General features: G+C 41.4%; 1 protein-coding gene across 1 annotated transcript; it reads right to left on the bottom strand.

Moving 5' to 3' along the window:
* Positions 1 to 4,674: 4,674 nt before the first annotated feature.
* Positions 4,675 to 9,517, bottom strand: LOC308317015 (uncharacterized protein C22orf15-like; the record flags this gene model as incomplete). Its single annotated transcript, XM_080765805.1, has 4 exons — positions 4,675 to 4,793; positions 5,252 to 5,323; positions 8,563 to 8,688; positions 9,370 to 9,517. The coding sequence occupies 4 exons, from the start codon at positions 9,515 to 9,517 to the stop codon at positions 4,675 to 4,677; spliced, it is 465 nt and encodes a 154-aa protein (XP_080621931.1).
* Between the last annotated feature and the right edge of the window lie 10,458 nt (positions 9,518 to 19,975).

Raw genomic sequence — 19,975 nt, 5'->3', positions numbered from 1 at the left:
ACACACGTAAAGTGGGAACCCATCATCAAAGAAAATACATTTTTGTCTGTCTTGAGACAGATCTTGAACAAGTTAAACTTCCAAAAAAAGGCTCCATTTATATTTGTCTAATATCTGTCACTGTTAATCCAGTGGGGAAAATGCTCACTCATTGTGGATGCGAGTCTTGGACGCTTTGTCATCTGTCGCTGAAGCCGTCACTCACTCTTGTCAAATAAAACTAAAATTATCTAAGAATTGACATTCTTAGATTCAACATGGCCAACACTTGGCATTCAGGATTAATATCACCATGTATGCCCTCCCAGGACCCCCTGTTTGGCATTCAGGATTAATATCACCATGCATGGCGTCCCAAAATCTCCTGTTTGTTTGCGAAGATTTAGGGATCCAATGTTTACAGGCACTTTAAAGCAGCTTACCATAGGCCTACAGCTGGAATGTAGGTTATAATCAACATCCACGGACAATTATATGGATGCCATATATGAGTCACAAAGACCTGCATTGACATCTGGCAGTAATCCCCTGTATCACATTCACATACTGTACATTGTTCGGTAAAATGGAATACGCAGACAGATTGTTTCATATTTGCTCTTCCTCTGACCTATTGTGACATTGACAGCAAAAGGGTTAGACGTTAAGATTTTCAATCCTGCTTCCGCCCCAAACATAGCACACATACAACGGCCCCGTCGTGGTAACAAATGGTAACGACCTCCTGCTCTTCTCTGACACCGGCTCATTTTAACAACGACCTCCTGCTCTTCTCTGACACCGGCTCATTTTAACGACCTCCTGCTCTTCTCTGACGCCGGCTCATTTTAACGACCTCCTGCTCTTCTCTGACACCGGCTCATTTTAACGACCTCCTGCTCTTCTCTGACACCGGCTCATTTTAACGACCTCCTGCTCTTCTCTGACACCGGCTCATTTTAACGACCTCCTGCTCTTCTCTGACACCGGCTCATTTTAACGTCTCCTTCCTTCCTTGACCTCAGTGCTGCTTTGGTTTTGATACCATACATACTCCACCAGAGGTTCCCAAATGATTTACCCTAGTAACTATTGACAATAGCAGATCTACAAGCGCACAACGCGTAGATTTTCACTACTTTTTCAAATTACTTTTTTGAAAAAATGCCGTTTTGGGGGATAAAAAAAAAGTTTTGAAATAATTAATATCAAAATGTAGGAAACCAAAAAAAGGTTTATTCACTCGCGACCCATACCGGTCCAGACCCACTGTTTGGGAAACACAATTCCATAATCCATACTCAATCTCACACCTCAAATCCACCCTTGGAATCACTGACACTGCCCTCTGCTGGTTCAAATTGTACCTCACTGACAGACATCATTTCACCCCATTAACAGTATAGCAGACATAGCCCTCATCACAAATATGATGAGGACATCACATTTGAGCTATGGCCGAATTTTGCCCCCAAGGAGTGTTTTTTGTGCAAAACTAATGCTTGGAATAGATTCAGAATCACGAAAACCCCCTAGTTCAAGAATCCGCGACTCCTGAATGAAGGGTCTGGTGCTGGGCGTCTGGTGCAACGCACAGGTCCTGGCTGCACTTGAGCAGGCGTGGACCTGGTGAGACGTAGGAGGGGCCCGGACAGGAGTCAACCCACAGAGCCTAGCCCTAGTCCTTCCACGCGCCATACCTCCCGGCGCGGCAGAGTATAGTTTGGGAGTGGAGGATTGTGTGGCCGTGGTCTTTCCCTAATAGGACTGATCGTGGGTAGCTACAGGGATCTAAGTCGGGACTTTGATCACCCCGGCTGGGTCACCTGAGTGAGGGGTATGATGTTATCAGATGTTGCAAGACCCGAAACCTTGGGATACATCACTGAGGATACGTCCCAGGTGCATCCATGCGATGTTTTTTGTTTCAACTTTCAGCAGCTGTCACAAAGTTTCCCAAGGTCACCAGCTTGGGCACCCTAGCTAAATCATTAGAGCATGCCCTGGGCTACATCTGTGCAAAATCTGGCGCTTTTAGATGAATTAGCACAACATTTTCCCTACGGGCCTGGACTAAACTGCCAACATCTCCTGTCCCCCATGATCGGTACTAGGCCCTCTGCTCTTCCTGTACAGTACAAGTGTAGGCTACATGCTCACCCTTGGACATACTTTGCACACACAGTTTGGTCAGGAACAGCATTTGATATTTTTAATTAAATCAAATATCTAAATACTGAAAAAAAAGGCAAATGGTGCATTTATATAGCGCCTTTAACCAAGGTGCTTTACATAGATGCACACTCATGCACACACACACACACACACACACACAGATGGAGGAGGAAACCATGCAAGGCACCAACCAGCAATTGGGGGTTCAGAGTCTTGCTCAAGGACAATTCGACAGCAATTCTGGGGGAGCCCGGGTTCGAACTGGCAACCATCCAGCCACTCTACCCCTGATCCACTGCCGCTCAAGGAATTAACCTAACCACGGGGTGCCCACAAAAGCCCGAGTAATGTTAAAATGACCCCAAACCAAACATATTAGAAAGTGAAATATCCCTTTAACCTTTCAATTTCGTTTTTTCCTAAAATAGTTGTTTTAATTTTCTATCCAGTTTTGTAAAGTGACTTTGAGTACTCAGAAAAGTACTAGCCTACTATTATTCTTATTCTTATTAGTTAAAATAATTCACATGGCTCATGACACACACTCACTCAGGGAAATAAATAATAAAAGTAACCGCCCCAAAAATGCACCTTTGTGTTTTCAACAAGGTTCAAAGGCAAAGCCATATCTTTCCTAATATGACCACAGTTCAGCATTGTGTATTGGAGCAGTTGATGCGTGAGAACACATACTACTGGAATTATTTTAAAGAGTTCAATATCAGAAAAGAAGTGCCAGCACTCACAGAATAGTCCTTCAGGTCTGTCATTTTGTCGGTTCCAAACAAATCAACAAACCCATTGATGCACCAGACTATGGCTGTACGCAGGCAATGTCCACATGCAGGTTGATTTAATTTGTGGTTAGCATATTTACTTGATCCATTAAAAGTGCATACAAACAGTTCCGTATGGACTTTCTATCTGTGTGCTGGGAAAACACGTTTGTCCACCCAGGTGCATGCTGTTCACCAATCACAATCACCCAGGCCTGAACTCTTGCTGTCAATCAATTAGGCCTGGGGAGGCGATGCCTTTGCCCAGAAATAGTCCAATAAACCAATAAAGTAATCAAACTAATAATGCTATAAATATAACAACTAGGCATACAACAATCTTGATAATACTAGGCTACTAATAATAATAACTAAACAGTGAGGATGGCTTCTTCAAGGTCCTTCAATTAAAGATAGACACAGACACAATTAATTCAGGCGTGACTCGTAAGTCTTTCTCAGTGTAATTATCAGCATGATTATCTGCTGATTATCAGCATGGCTTAAATGCTGAAAAGCGTTTGTGTTGCACGTGCCCATCTTAAATTAAAATGTACCTATCATGCATGCTGGTAGAACACATACTTTATCAGTTACACTACCTTTAATGTGTTTCTTAAGGGTTTACTTTGTCTTTAGTGAGCAGTGGTGGTAGCCTATGCACATTTGAAATTGTAACAAAGAGTGCCTGCCATTTATTGAGCTACTCAATATATAAAATATTTTTAATTCAGGTTTCCCACATCTTGTCCAAAGTCTCCATCCCAAATATTTTTATATACATTTTACTGAAATGTCCTCTTAAATCTATTAAATATTGGATTGTGATGCTTGTTGTCTTAAGACCTTTTATTGTGAAATATGTTATTATACAATTTGTACAGTGTACATTCTTTTACCAGATTATTCTTTTAATTAACAACTGAACATTTCTTAAATGGTAAATGGTGCATTTAATTATAGCGCCTTTATCCAAGGCGCTTTACAGAGATTGTGCATTACATTCACCCAATTCTCATACACTGATGGCGGAGGAAACCATGCAAGGCACCAAGCAGCACACCAGGAGCATTTAGGGGTTCAGTGTCTTGCTCAAGGACACTTCAACACTAACTCTGGGGGAGCCTGGGTTCGAACTGGCAACCTTGCGGTTACCAGCTGCTTTACCCCTGAGCCACCGCCAAAATTAAAAAGTTCAAGGTAAAGAATAATACAATGATTTCATAAAACACCCTTCATGGTGCAAGGGGTAATGCATTGGAGCATGCACACTTGTTTGTGAAGTACAGATTACTGCAGTGTATAACATAAAAAGTACATTTTCATTTTACAGTGTAAAATGAAAGTCAACAATTCAGTTGCACATGATTTATTTTGCTCCCCGAGATGTGATTCAACTCAGCAGATTGCTATAATTCAGTGGTTTTCAACCAGTGGTCCTGGTAAATGACGGAGGGGGTTCCTGCCTCCTGGTGGTCCCCAGCTAAATAACGGAGGGGGTTCCTGGTGGTCCCCAGCTAAATGACGGAGAGTTGGTAACCAAATGGACCGTTATAAATCTTTAACCCATGAGTGTAAAATGAATGCTCTCAGGAGTTACATTGTTGTTAAACATCTACATTAGCCTACTATTAATTTACAAGAAGTCTACACAATTATGAGAGGCTAAATGTAATCAAATGGTGGCCCGTGGCAAAAATGCCGAATTGAGCCTTGATATGAAAAGGGTTGAAAAGCACTAATATCATTTGATTTGTTGGGTCTTTTTATTGACAGACTTCTTGCTTCTGGGTTGTGTTCTGAGGGAACTGCTCCTTCTGTCTCGATCCTTACTGCAGGGGTTTGACATCTTCCTCAGGATATCTGAAATGTTTTTATTATTATTTATATATATATTTATAAATATTTTAGTACGCAAGCACGCACGCACACGCGCACGCACACACACACGCGCACACACACACACACACACACACACACACACACACACACACACACACACACACGCAATGCAGGGCATATAGAGTAATATGACAATAGAAGGGTTTCCCTGTAAAAGTGACATGTATTCCTAAATTTGAACAAAAAAATTGCTTAAAGATGACCAATGAAAAACAAAAAATGGTGGTTAGTACTGTACTTGTTTTGAAAATAAAACCAACTGAATAACCACCAGGAGGCTGTAGAGAACCATGAGACAAATGGTATACTTCAAAGCAATATTATACTCAGTCAGTAATGTGTGATATACCATATGCTTTCTTTTTAGTGGACATTCAACTTGTTTGTGAATGTGTGCATGTGTATAGGTTTACAACTACCTGCCAGCTCAGGATGGTTCTTATTGAGGTTGTTGAGGAGAGATACATACTTATGTCCTTCATTGTCATCACCTGAAGGGAGATAATGACACACTGTTTTTTCAACTGATCAGTTTACTATATCTGCTGTGATGGTATATAAATATATATTTTTTATTATTTCTCTATAGCTTATTATTTAGTCTAATAAAACATTTTGGACTAAATTGGGCATCGTCTGTACATGTTTTTGACATGCTACACAATCAAATCCTGAATATGTTGCAACTCTGAGATTGTAATTGACCCTCGTGGGTCCATATGATTTGGTCTGTCGATCGAGGAATTCTGAGAAGTAAACATTTAATATATATATATATATATATATATATATATATATATATAGTATATGAATTAACCTTAGTTTGGACTTTGCTAACCTGCTGCTCATCTTAAAGCACAAACCATACCTGTAGTGAGACGCTCCTTGGGAGTCACAACCGTTTTAAGGTCAAGTGGTCAACCACCAATCAGATAAAACAGCGCACATCCTCCGATCTTGGTGCTGAGCCAAACTGTTAAACTAACATGAACAAAAGCAAGAGCTCCCAACTGACTTTGTAATGCTCCAGGTCAGTTTATTCACAAGCACAACGTTTCGACCAATATTGGTCTTTCTCAAGTATGTATATAATATACGGTAGGCCTACTTGAGAAAGAGCAACACGACGGGTCAAAACGTCCTGCCTGCTGTGACTGTGAATAAAGTTACCTGGAGCATTACAAAGTGAATAAAGTTACCTGGAGCATTACAAAGTGAATAAAGTTACCTGGAGCATTACAAAGTGAATAAAGTTACCTGGAGCATTACAAAGTGTTACCTGGAGCATTACAAAGTGAGTTGAATAAAGTTACCTGGAGCATTACAAAGTGAGCCCTGTGACTGTGAATAAAGTTACCTGGAGCATTACAAAGTGAGCCCTGTGACTGTGAATAAAGTTACCTGGAGCATTACAAAGTGAGTTGACTGTGAATAAAGTTACCTGGAGCATTACAAAGTGAGCCCTGTGACTGTGAATAAAGTTACCTGGAGCATTACAAAGTGAGCCCTGTGACTGTGAATAAAGTTACCTGGAGCATTACAAAGTGAGTTGACTGTGAATAAAGTTACCTGGAGCATTACAAAGTGAGCCCTGTGACTGTGAATAAAGTTACCTGGAGCATTACAAAGTGAGCCCTGTGACTGTGAATAAAGTTACCTGGAGCATTACAAAGTGAGCCCTGTGACTGTGAATAAATTTAGTTACCTGGAGCATTACAAAGTGAGTTGTGACTGTGAATAAAGTTACCTGGAGCATTACAAAGTGAGTTGACTGTGAATAAAGTTACCTGGAGCATTACAAAGTGAGTTGACTGTGAATAAAGTTACCTGGAGCATTACAAAGTGAGTTGTGACTGTGAATAAAGTTACCTGGAGCATTACAAAGTGAGCCCTGTGACTGTGAATAAAGTTACCTGGAGCATTACAAAGTGAGTTGACTGTGAATAAAGTTACCTGGAGCATTACAAAGTGAGTTGACTGTGAATAAAGTTACCTGGAGCATTATAAAGTGAGTTGTGACTGTGAATAAAGTTACCTGGAGCATTACAAAGTGAGTTGTGACTGTGAATAAAGTTACCTGGAGCATTACAAAGTGAGTTGACTGTGAATAAAGTTACCTGGAGCATTACAAAGTGAGCCCTGTGACTGTGAATAAAGTTACCTGGAGCATTACAAAGTGAGCCCTGTGACTGTGAATAAAGTTACCTGGAGCATTACAAAGTGAGCCCTGTGACTGTGAATAAAGTTACCTGGAGCATTACAAAGTGAGCCCTGTGACTGTGAGTAAAGTTACCTGGAGCATTACAAAGTGAGCCCTGTGACTGTGAGTAAAGTTACCTGGAGCATTACAAAGTGAGCCCTGTGACTGTGAGTAAAGTTACCTGGAGCATTACAAAGTGAGCCCTGTGACTGTGAATAAAGTTACCTGGAGCATTACAAAGTGAGTTGTGACTGTGAATAAAGTTACCTGGAGCATTACAAAGTGAGTTGACTGTGAATAAAGTTACCTGGAGCATTACAAAGTGAGCCCTGTGACTGTGAATAAAGTTACCTGGAGCATTACAAAGTGAGTTGACTGTGAATAAAGTTACCTGGAGCATTACAAAGTGAGCCCTGTGACTGTGAATAAAGTTACCTGGAGCATTACAAAGTGAGTTGACTGTGAATAAAGTTACCTGGAGCATTACAAAGTGAGTTGACTGTGAATAAAGTTACCTGGAGCATTACAAAGTGAGTTGAATAAAGTTACCTGGAGCATTACAAAGTGTTACCTGGAGCATTACAAAGTGAGTTGTGAGCCCTTGCTTTTGTTCAAGTGGTCAAACCACCACACCGGGTGTGGTTGACCGTAAAACACTTTTGTGAGGAGTCTCTACCGGTGTGGTTTGGGCTTTAGTGAGGACGTGCATGATTGCTGTGTATTGTGTCATCTTTACTTCCTTCGTCAGTTATGCCTATACAGTAGCAATGTCCTAAGACAGTAGTGACTGTTTCTATAGTTTATAGTCTATAGTTGTAACTGTGAATCCCTGTTGTTCAATGATCCAGACTGGGTTACCATTGCATTGACAGGTCATGTACGTTTTGTCTCCTTACTCGAGTAAAATCACTTAAATTCCTATAGAGGGTATGCGCATGCTTAAAGTGAATGGCACATCGAGTGGCAAATCGAGTGGCAAAGTGAGTTTAACATTGTTTAATGTTGTTTAATGCAATCAGATAGGACTTTCTGTTTGGATGTATGGGCTCTCGAGGCCAGAAAGTAGTTTTTTGCCACTCAGTATAGGCATTCCTGCCTAAATTCCGGGTTTGATGATGATGTCACCCGCATACCCTCTATACGCTCGCTCACTCACACTCGGTCACTCCAGCATGGCAAATGATGGTGAAATTGGTGACCTGATATGGACTTCATACAACTGCAATGATTTACATTTAGACACTGCTGACGTCTACACGATATTTCAGCAGGTCACCCATTCCACCGTAACACCACCATGCTGGAGTGAAGCGAGTGTGAGTGAGCGAGAGGCCGAGACTTTTGGGTATTGGAATTGGGCTCTATACTTATAGTGAAGTTCTGAATTCTTGTCTTTGCCTGTAGTTGCCTCAATGTGTATAATATGTTCCGAGCAGCATATCCACTACAGATTCTGCTTTCACAGGCCCATTTGGTTCCATTACGTCTCAGAGTTGATTGATAGGATGATGTGTGGTGAGAGTGACTCACTGCAGAGGATGCGTATGAGGACGTAGGTGTGTCTCTCAGTCAGCAGACTGCTGGCCAGCTCTGCACTGTGGTCCTTCTCCAGGAGCTTCATCAGGGCACCCCTCCTGTCCATTAGGTCCACACAGTCTGCAGAGAGCACAGAGAAACATTACCATAATAATACACACTGTATTTATTTCTTCAACCTTTGGTAATGAGCAGTAAACTTTTACATTTCAAGGGCACCCATAACTCAGAGAGCACATTTGTATTACCCTCTCTCAGAGTTACAGACCTGTTAAGGGTCCATTTGGATTCTGACCTGAGATCAGATTCTAAAAATGTCTGTCAGACAGTTTTCTGAAAAAGTTTCTATGTCAGTCGTTCTTCGATTTTTCAAAAATAGCAGACCTACAAGCTATGAGCTTGTAGATCTGCTATTTTTCAATAGCTAAGGCATGACATAATGACAAAAACACCAAAAGGGGGTCCCGCCCAAAATGGGGTTAAAAGGAACCCTGGAAACATTTTGTGCTCAAGGTAAGATGATTAAGATAAGACCTTTATTGATCACGTTGGGATCGTAAGGCCCTATAAAGACAGAACAGCAGTTTGAAAACAGATTACAGAAGTACAGTATAGATACTGTACAGCATCATGGAGAGACAGTCAATTCAACACCTTGACTTTGAAGTAAGATGGCAAAAAAAGAAAAGCGTGCACGCACACACACACACACAGTCACAGTCACACACACACACACACACACACACACACACACACACACACACACTTTGGCTCTGTAACATACAGTAAGTTAATGAGCACCTTTCATGTCCAGATCACATCTTTCCTTTAAACTTCGGATGAAATTCATCAACTTGCAGTTGAGGTTGAACAATTCCATTCTGCTGTCTGTAGAGAAGTGCAATATTTGGTCACACACAATACAATATTTGACATGATTATACGTCATTTATTTCTTCCACAAATTGTTTGGTATTTGTTTTAGGATTATAGCCCAATCAATTACATTTGACTTGATTAGGCTATTTAATGGAACATGAAGGGTCACTGACACCAATTCAAGGCAGAATCTAAACCACACTACAACAAAGACAATGGTGAACGATAATGTACAGTAGTCAGAATCTAAACCACACTACAACAAAGACAATGGTGAACGATGTGTACAGTAGTCAGAATCTAAACCACACTACAACAAAGACAATGGTGAACGATAATGTACAGTAGTCAGAATCTAAACCACACTACAACAAAGACAATGGTGAACGATGTGTACAGTAGTCAGAATCTAAACCACACTACAACAAAGACAATGGTGAACGATAATGTACAGTAGTCAGAATCTAAACCACACTACAACAAAGACAATGGTGAACGATAATGTACAGTAGTCAGAATCTAAACCACACTACAACAAAGACAATGGTGAACGATAATGTACAGTAGTCAGAATCTAAACCACACTACAACAAAGACAATGGTGAACGATATGTACAGTAGTCAGAATCTAAACCACACTACAACAAAGACAATGGTGAACGATAATGTACAGTAGTCAGAATCTAAACCACACTACAACAAAGACAATGGTGAACGATATGTACAGTAGTTTGATTGATGCTGCTATGAGGATACGCCCAGAAATAGCACTAAGACTTGTTTACATTGGGGTCCTCCATTGTCAATTCATTACGATACATTAGATCTTGACCTTCAGCAGTGAACCTTGTTTTCGTCGACTAAAACTAAGACGAAAACTGTTCGTCGACTACCATGACGATTTCGTCAACAAATAAAAACTAGACTAAAATGTTAGGAAGGGACTATAGTGGACAAGAGATCCAGTATGAGTCTTTTTACACTTGGTTGCATGCTGAAAATAGCAGATCAACGCGCTGCGACGTGTTGTAGATCGGCTATTTTCAGCAAGTGAAAAAAACAGTCATTACGACGACATCAAGGCCCACCAAAACAGTCTTTCAACTCATAATATAGCCCAAGTCTGTTTTTCAAAACTGTTGATGCCAATTGATCCTTCAATTCTGGAATGAACCAGCTACAGTAGACACATGATGTCACTGGCATAAAATGAGTTACAATTAACTTGGAAGTTTAAAATACATTTATGATAAATCCTCGTTACAAACTTTCCATTACAACAGCTTAAACTGTCAAACAACACATGTAAACTTTAGTCCCATCCACAGAGCCTGCAGTATACAGATATCCATTTAAATCTTCTTTATGCTTTCATTACACACAGAGAGTGGACGTATGGTGGGCCAATGTGATTACTAACCTCCAAACAGCACTGCGGCAAACATTCCTCCCACCTGTCAAACAAGCTGTCCTCTAGTCTACACAGCCTCTTCCACCAATGCAACTATACAGCTAGTAGCTAAAGCTCCTGTGCCTTTCATAGAGAACCAAAGATATACTAGAGCTAAGGCCAAGCTCGCCGTGGCACAATAGGAGGTTGTTAAATCGATGTGTTGTTGACTACACTCCACACATAGTGACAAAAGCCTCAGCTCTATATGGGAGAGGCCATTACAGTAGATTAGAATGAGTCGGTTTGTACAGTTGCTCGTGGGCAAACAAACATGGTTCTTCATGGAGACTTGGTACGGTGACCAGGAACCCTTGAGCCAGTCAGACAGAGATGTGATGTGGACACTATAGCATGTGAGCTGTTATATGCACAAACAAACGGGCAAAAATGTTGACCTGGTGTAGTAAATTAAATATGGATAATGCCATAATGGTGGAGAATATACCTTGCAGGTTTCAGTAGAACAGATCGAGAAATCCAGGCACATCCATTAGCTTCCAATAGTTTATTCAGATTAGCCGAATCATATGACATTGCAAGGTGGGATACATCCTCGCAAGTGAGTTCTCACCACGATGCACAGTTAATATACACATTCAATTGTCCAGTTTCCACTTAGTGCATGTACGTGCATGTGAGTAGACTTTCATTGGTGTTCTTGTGTGTCAGAGATGTGTGTGCTCTTAACGACTCTCCTGCCCTGGTGCTGAACCCAGTCCGGACATATGGCTATGATATATGGGTCCAAACTGCCTGAGTCACCTCGCCCAAACTCAGCTTTGTCCTCATCTCCTCCGGCTCTCTGACCTGTATGACCCTGGCCATAATAGACCCTCTTATGTATCAGCTTCTCACATCATGGCTTATTTGGTGACATACCTATATCCTTCACCTAACCGACAATTTCTACTAGATGTGAACTACATGTCATATCAATCAGGTCTTATGTTGTGGATGTAAGTACAGGTGTCCTATATGTGTATTCATGACTTGATCAAACAATTATAACATACTAAAGATGAAAGGCTTTCTCTCTCTCTCCAAAGGGGAAAAGCCTAGGGCAGGGGGTGGTCATGGTCTCTTCTGCATACCCACTTTGAGTTCCTCCCACTGTTTTAGTTGGAGGCAGTCAGGTTACTGGGTCTCTCCCCATATCTATCCCAGAGTGTGTCCCCAACTCTATTTATCTATATATATATATATATATGCCTACTGTATAATGCCTATATGTCTGGGCGCCAATACACAACAGAAAACCCCCCTCCTGGCATCCTTATGCCAGGACTTACAGAGGTGCCCAGACAACCAATAATTAACATAACTGGCCCCTTAAATAATAAAATGATATTCAGAGTCCAGACCCCTGTCCGATAAACCACACAAACCATATTTCCACCTGACCCCCCTGGAAAGACAAACAGCCTATTACATAGTAAAATAAGGAAAAACACACGCTCCCCTAAGCACAAATGAACAAAATGTAACAAAACATTACTCAAACAATACTATCATTGACCTTACTCATAAACTAAAACAAACTTCTGCCAGTATAAGCCGATAAAAACACTACATTAATATCATTAACCTTACATGATCTATTGACTAAATAAACTACAAAACAAATGTAAGTAAATCATTTTAAACATAAACAAATCATATCTTGGCCTATACTGCATAATTACCATTCAAAACAACATGAATCAATCATAACATGCACAGTGACGAAATGGCACATGCAGCGCACATCTAAAACAAATAAAAACCTATGCTTAACGCAAAATCTTCGCCGTCAGTGACTCTGACAACCACCCAATTTCAAAGATAAGCACCCGTGTTTTGAAAACGATCCCAACATTCAAAATGAATCATTAAACCATAGTTTGATGTGCTATGCCCCCTGATTTTTCGACACCCCCCTTGACACAGGAGTGTCATATGAACTCCTTGAATTGTATCACATTTAAAACAGACAAACCCTTTGTAAATAGATTTGAAACTGAACCATGTGCTAACACGAAATGAAACTCCTCATATAACTGAAATCCTATTTAAACCAAATCAAATTCCTATAGCCACTGATTAAATTCAAATACCTGCAAATGAAAAGTTGACACTCAAAACATATGACACAAATAATAAAACAAACAAATAAAACCCAAACAATAACTCCACACATACACGTGTCATTAACAACCCGTTCAAAAATAATAAATCATACTAAGTGACAAAACTGCCCATCACCGAATATTACATGTACTGAAACACATAAAACAAAAACAAAGATTCTCTAAGTTGAAATGCAATATCTCTAATGACAGCGGTCCTCTGCCATTCCTCCCCCACTGACCTTTGTTGAGGTCCCCTGAGTACACACCAAGTCCGTACATGCGACATGCGATAGACACACCTCTCTCACTTCAGCCAAGAGACGGCAGGTCTCACTAGCTCGCTCTGCAGCTAATTGTTGCACTGACAAAATGAAAACAAACATCCCTAAGAATAGCACTATTCAGTACTTTGTTAAATCTAGTTGATCTGTATCAGCACAGAAAACAACAACCTGTTAGACATAACATCTTTCAACATTAGTCAAAACCACGATCTCTCAACATTAATCACAATTCAGATGAATCACGATTTCTTCTCTTTCTCCATGATGTAAATTGTTCAGATGTTCAGACACGCGGTAGGAAATGGCTCCCACATTTCTTTTTTCGCCTACAGAATAACAACGCTTTAGAAAATCTTCTTGAATCTCAGAGCTGAAATAGCTCTCAGATCTGTAGGTACAGAGCAGACCGTCACCATATACTTCAGTACAAGTGTACCACAACTGCCCTGTAGTTGGTCATAGCATCTCCTTCCCGAGCAATCACAAGGCTCTGACTGGCCGCTTATTGCTTGTCATGTCAATCACGACAGCAATAGCATTGAAACTCTCCTCTTCTCCATCGTATCATGAACGTTGGAAGCTCCTCCCATGGGTCCTGGTCCAGAATAATGTTCGTTCCGACACCTCATGCAACGAACGCCGTAGTATCTGTGAGGGTCACCTGCTGTTTTGATCTCCTGACGGTAGGAGCTGATTTAGGAGCTCCTCCGTGTTCCGTAGACAGCTGCCCTGAGGTCACACCCCCCTGGACTCTCCGTCCTTTCGGGATGACCCCATCTTCCTGTTGGTCCTGCTAGATGTCCCCTGTCGACATCTTCTGAACCTGGAGATCACTAGTGCAGTTGGAATCCGAACGGACTCCTCTCCTTTCCACACCTATTAAAGGAAGCATGCAGGCCCCTCTACAGAAATCTCTCGCTGAACTACCTAACAATTCACTGATGTCAAATCAACAAGCTCATGTATGCTAGGGCAGGACTGGCGGTTAAACTGAGAGGCACATTGTTTTAACCCTGACAATGTTCAACCTTGGTTGATCATCCCTCGGCTGAAAACTCCACTTCCTGGAGACATGGGCTAAAATCCCCTCAGTCATATTACTAGCTATAGTCAGCTGTTTCGACCACAGGGTTTACGACTCCCCATGATCAGCATGTAAAGTGTACGGTGATGTCAGCCGTCGCCTTCATCACCCCACACACACACCTTGACTAAGGCCAATAATTGTTCAAATTCACACCAAACCCTCTTCCCTGCACTCCACTTTGACATCAGACTCCAGTCACTTCTCACTCCTTAGAGCAGAGATCCTCAAATTCTGCTCGTATCTCACAATGAATCTTCTAAAACACAATAGTACAGAAGATAAGGACAGGACAGGAGGTCCTCGCTCGTATCTTATTTACGGTGAGAAGAGATGGCTCTCGCCTCTCCCCTCTTAGTCATACTTTACTGGATATAGCTTGGTGTTCATTCATACATTCATTCATTAATTTCGTTCGCTCATTCACACATACATTATTCTCAATCAAACACCGTGATTTCATTCACACATACTCACACTTTCAGGCTTGTGATCTTCTCATTTAACCCCTGGCCAGTCTACCCATTTCAAGCTTCATATGACCTGGCAAACATTTCTGTTACTTCTGACACCGTAGGTGTACCAAATCAAATTCCACCGCCAAAACAAAAAAAAGGTCAACAGTAGACAACATCTACCATCGCTACGCCTTTTTAAATGAGAAGATTCCATGCCTGCAGACATTTACATCACACACTAGGACAGAGTAGAAGTGTTATGTTTCTTCCACTATAAGGAGAGGATGCCCCCCCCCCCTTGACTCATGCCCTCACTCACATGCTCCCACATTCCACACACTCATTTACATACAACCCTCTCATAAAATGAGTAGATGGAGATTTCTCACTTTAAACAACTTTCACACACTTTCTCACATGCACACGTACATACCGTACATGAATAGCCTAGTTCCCTTATCTAATTTAGTTCATTCATTCAGTTTATTTATTAACCTCCTATTAGTTTCCAACCTTCATGTGAATATTTGACCGCCTGGAGGGATATTGTTCCCCCCTACTTACATCAGCATGCATATTGTCTTGTGGCATTAACATTTTGACTTGTGTCTACCGTCAGTATGACCCCTGCAGCCCCTGCAGAGGTTGCAGTCGGTCGCCCCGGTTACACTGACGCCAGAAATGACTGAATTCTCCACATATGTAACAAACGCTCTGGTTCCTCTGATGGGAATTACTACCCGGTCCTTGACGTCTAGGTGGTCTAACCCCTGGCAGAGGAGAGTATGGGAGGTACCGGGGTTCAGCCTGGCCGGCCCGTGGCGGCTGCTGCTGACTATTTGAACTAACCACCCTCTGTCCTGCCAGTTGAGCAGAACTTTCCAGTTGGGCACAAGTCAACGCCCTCTTCATCTCCGCATCTTGTTCTGTCTGAGTAGTTAACTTTCTTCGGTACAGGTCGACATAACGCGCAACATGGTCTATATACATCGCTTTAGTCATGCTGGTAAGACCCACAACCTCCCTTAACTTCCTCTGCACCGTCTCGGGCAACCCTTGTTCAGTCCTGTGGCATATAAGCATCTGTTCTAGCATGCCCAATTCAGATTCTTTTGTCTTCGTCTCATCTAACCAAAGCCGTTGAATCCTTTTTACGTATTTTCTGGATTCTCTTTCTCTCCCAGTGGGGCTAACACAATACTGTCATACAAGCTCATCAACTTCATCCCATCCATGGGTGTCTGAGTATATTTATTATTCATTATTAACCCTGTAAAATAAATACTAAACAAAATAATAAACAAACAACCCTCAAACAAAATAATAAAAACAACCTTCCTCAATCAAGACAAGGTCTCTTGTGTTTGTCTGAGTTCTTGCCCTGGCCTTTCTCTGTGGTGTGATGGGTTGACTAAAAACACAAAAATACAAAAGTAATGTCATTAGTATATTGTTCCCTTATATGTCCTATAGGTTATTACTATTATTATTATTCTTATTGTTACTGTCCTATTTCCTATTATTATTTTCCTAAATGTTCCAACCCAAATCAATATATATATATCATCCCCCCTTTAAAACATGTAGAACATGTTTTAACCATAGTCCACCACAGGCCAAGGCAATTTTCACATCATTAACTTGTATTATCTCGGCACAAGAAACTTTATCAACCTACACCCATTCGGTGTCGAATCTAAACATGTAATACAACTGTCTACCCTTCTAGACATGGAAATGCAAGTACCAAAATAAACTATTCATTCACAGATTAGTCATTCATCCAATTAACCCGACTCCGCACAACAATTCTAAACTTAGGACCTTGTTTCTGCAATAATCAAATACTGTAGGGTGCATGATTCCGAAATATGACACCCCAAATATTATTGACACCTAGCCGTGTCGCCAGATCCACTTTGTCGACACGTTTTCTTTTCCCAAAATGACTCTTCCCATTAAAATGGAACTGCAAGAAAACACACTGGCAAAACCATTAACTCCTACTCTACCTCGTCACATTACTACTACTTGTCGATGGTGGATTCAATACTTTGTAATAAGACGGGATACGCCAGGTCCATGTACCTCACCATTTCCACTACTTTGGATGTGGTGAACCCAATACTTCACTAAGTAATGGCTTACATCATACACAGTCGGTCCCTGAATGCCCTCAAGTAAGCTGCCCATCAACTCATCATAGGCCTCTCTAGAGCCTTCTATTGGGGTACAATTAAATCCTAGGGGTCCGCGTGAACTTCTCCACATAGCACCTTCGCTGTATCTTATTTACTGCCAGTCTATCTTTCCTGACCCAACTTGTCTACCAACTGACCTCAGCTAACATTCCCACGTCCCCATATGGTCTCATTCAAACAATTGTTGTTACCTATGAAAATAGTTACTCAAAGTTACACCATAAACGACATCTATGTTATCAGTGTCTTTTCTTAACCTGCTCACACCCCATATATTTACTTATTTAAATGACGACAGCTCATACTTGCTCTTACTACCATTATCGAATTAATATGCCAACACCATCAGTGAGCTGCGAAAGCACTTTCCGCTGTACTGTACTGTATTTTACTCGCACTCTACCCTGACAACAAATTGAATCTCACCTCATCTCATCTTATCTGTGACACGCATTCCACCGGCCCTGAAGACCAGAGTGCAGCACAAGACCGTCACGTATCATTACAAATACTATTTCAAATCAATTGTTATTTAACAAAACCATGCCCGCTATATACTGCACTTATATCCTAATTAATCACTTAACTGATACAATACAACGTAGAGATTGACTGATTTTACACCGGTATATTTTCGACCTCCCATAACTGCAGTAGCACCTTAACTTAACTGTCCATCTTCATTTATATAAGCATATCACTGCCCACACATGCTGACGTGATTCATGATCGATCACTTATCTAATACTGTAGCGGCCCTCGATAGTTGAAATGATGATAAAGATCGATGTGGTCTCAACGGGTGTTTATTTTGTTACAACACCGTGAAAACTATAAAAGGAAAGAAGCACTGTTATGATCATATCAAACAATTTCATAGCTTTCACTCAACAATAAAAGCTGTGCATTAAGTTCATCACTTCAATATTACAACCAACAATAAAATGGTTAATTCATAGCAATTATAATACAGTGATAAAATAAATCAGTCCACTTGTCTTCAATACATGACCAATAAAATACCAAAGGAAAAATGCACAGTAACTAAATATCATACACCAAAACATACCATAAACAAATACAATTAATTAAGTACCAAACAAATTATGAATGAGACTCTAGTCTAAACCAAAACAAACAATCATGTACCTCACTCCGCTTTAGTCTGCTTATCAAGGGCGCTAAAGGGCTGCATGAACCAGTTGATCAGGGCACATCATCAAACAGTCACAGGTACACCAAACCAAACAGTCACAACGTAGTGCGACAGGCGCTGTAGAACATTATAAACAACTTCAACTCAATCATTCAATCAACTGTTCAACTGCAAGTTACTGGCAACCTTACTTTGAGTACAAAAGTGCATGATGCATATAAATACCTTGCTGTGCAGTGTAACAAAGTCACAAACAAATGCTGGGGTGTGTCTCTTCCTCTCTGTCACTGACTCATTGTGTGTGAAGCTAGCAGCCTCAGCTAAGTGTGGTGCGGTAACAGGAAGTTCCAAAGTAAAAGTGAACCGAAATACAGGAAGCTTCAAAATAAGATGAACAAAGTAAGAAAAGTAAATAACAAATTAACTTCAACTTAGGAAATGATTGAAGTTCGAATAACCAGTATCCCGGCAGTTACACTCCCCCCAATCATGTTACCTAGGGCAATCATCTTGACTTGCACATGACATGATTCACAACATCTTTACAAGGTCAATGAGGTTTTCGGAGGATAAATTATGTAGTTTTCCTTTCAAGGACATAAGGTTTAGGGGTGAGATCTTGCTCTCAAATGTTTTTCTAGCTCCAGGGCCTTCACCCGAGTCTCCATTGAAATTTTCTACTGCATCTGGGGTGGCGCCATTGGCCTCCAGTCTCTCACTGTGTAGGTCCTGGTTCTGTTTCTCCAGGGTCTGCGTCATGTCCAGCGGATGGTTAAGTGTTTCTTTCAGCTGTTTCTCAGAAGAACGCAGAACTGACACCTCCTGAATCTGTTTCTTCAGGTCATTCTGACTCAGACTTCGCCTTTGAGTCTCCTGCTCCAGCAGTAAGTTCAGGTTTGTCACTTCCTCAGAGAGCATGAACTTGTTTATCTTTAGCTTATCCAGCTCTTTCTGGGACTGCTTGTAGTCACCGTTCAGCATGGTGTGGTCTTTCTGTAGCTGTAACAGATCGCTTTTCACCTGTATCTTCTCCTGAAGGCTGCGCTCCACCTCGGCTTCTACAATGGACTGACGAATCCTCTTATCGGCTAACTTGACTTTGGTGGCCCGGTGTTCTGACTCCTCCTGTTCCAGACTCTGCTGGAGGGTCTTCAGCTTGTACGTCAGGTCGATCTCCTGGTTGGTCTTCTCTCGGTCAAGGTCATCAAGTTTCCTTTGTAGTTTCTTATTCTCTGCCTGGACCTTGGAGAGAGAGGTCTTCACATCCTTCACCTCCTCTTTCAGCTCCGAGATGCGTCCTTGCGGGTTAATGATGGTCTCTGTCCCCAGGCGGCGGCCATGTCTCTCAACCTCTACATGGTTTGCTTGAGACTTTAACTCCGGACACTCCTGGTTCCTCTGCTGATCAAGATGTGGATTTGAACCTACTATACTCCACCCCAATATAGTTCTTTGAGCAAAGGGGTCACCATCGTCTCCAGTGATGACCTCGAGGGGTGCCAATGCTACTGGGCAGTCGTTACCAATCAGCAGTCCAACCTTACAGCTTTGCAAGAGGGGCATCTTGTTTGCCAGCTGTCTGAGATGAGGCCATTGCAGAGCAGTATTCTTGGTTGGAATATAAGACCTATTTACCGGAATCAAGTTGCGGGTGTAAGCATTGGGTAGTTGGATTTGCTTGTCAGACTGCATACCTCTGACTTGCAGTCCTCTGATGTTCTTGCTTGCCGTAACAACGTTAATGGCCGTCATGGTGCTAAGTTTTAGCTGCACAGGCTGGGAAT

The sequence above is a fragment of the Protomyctophum bolini genome (assembly GCF_963924005.1).
Source record: "Protomyctophum bolini genome assembly, chromosome: 6".
Classification (NCBI taxonomy): Eukaryota; Metazoa; Chordata; class Actinopteri; order Myctophiformes; family Myctophidae; genus Protomyctophum; species Protomyctophum bolini.
The sequence above is the reverse complement of the archived record's forward strand: the minus strand, read 5'-3'. Positions and strand labels throughout refer to the sequence as shown.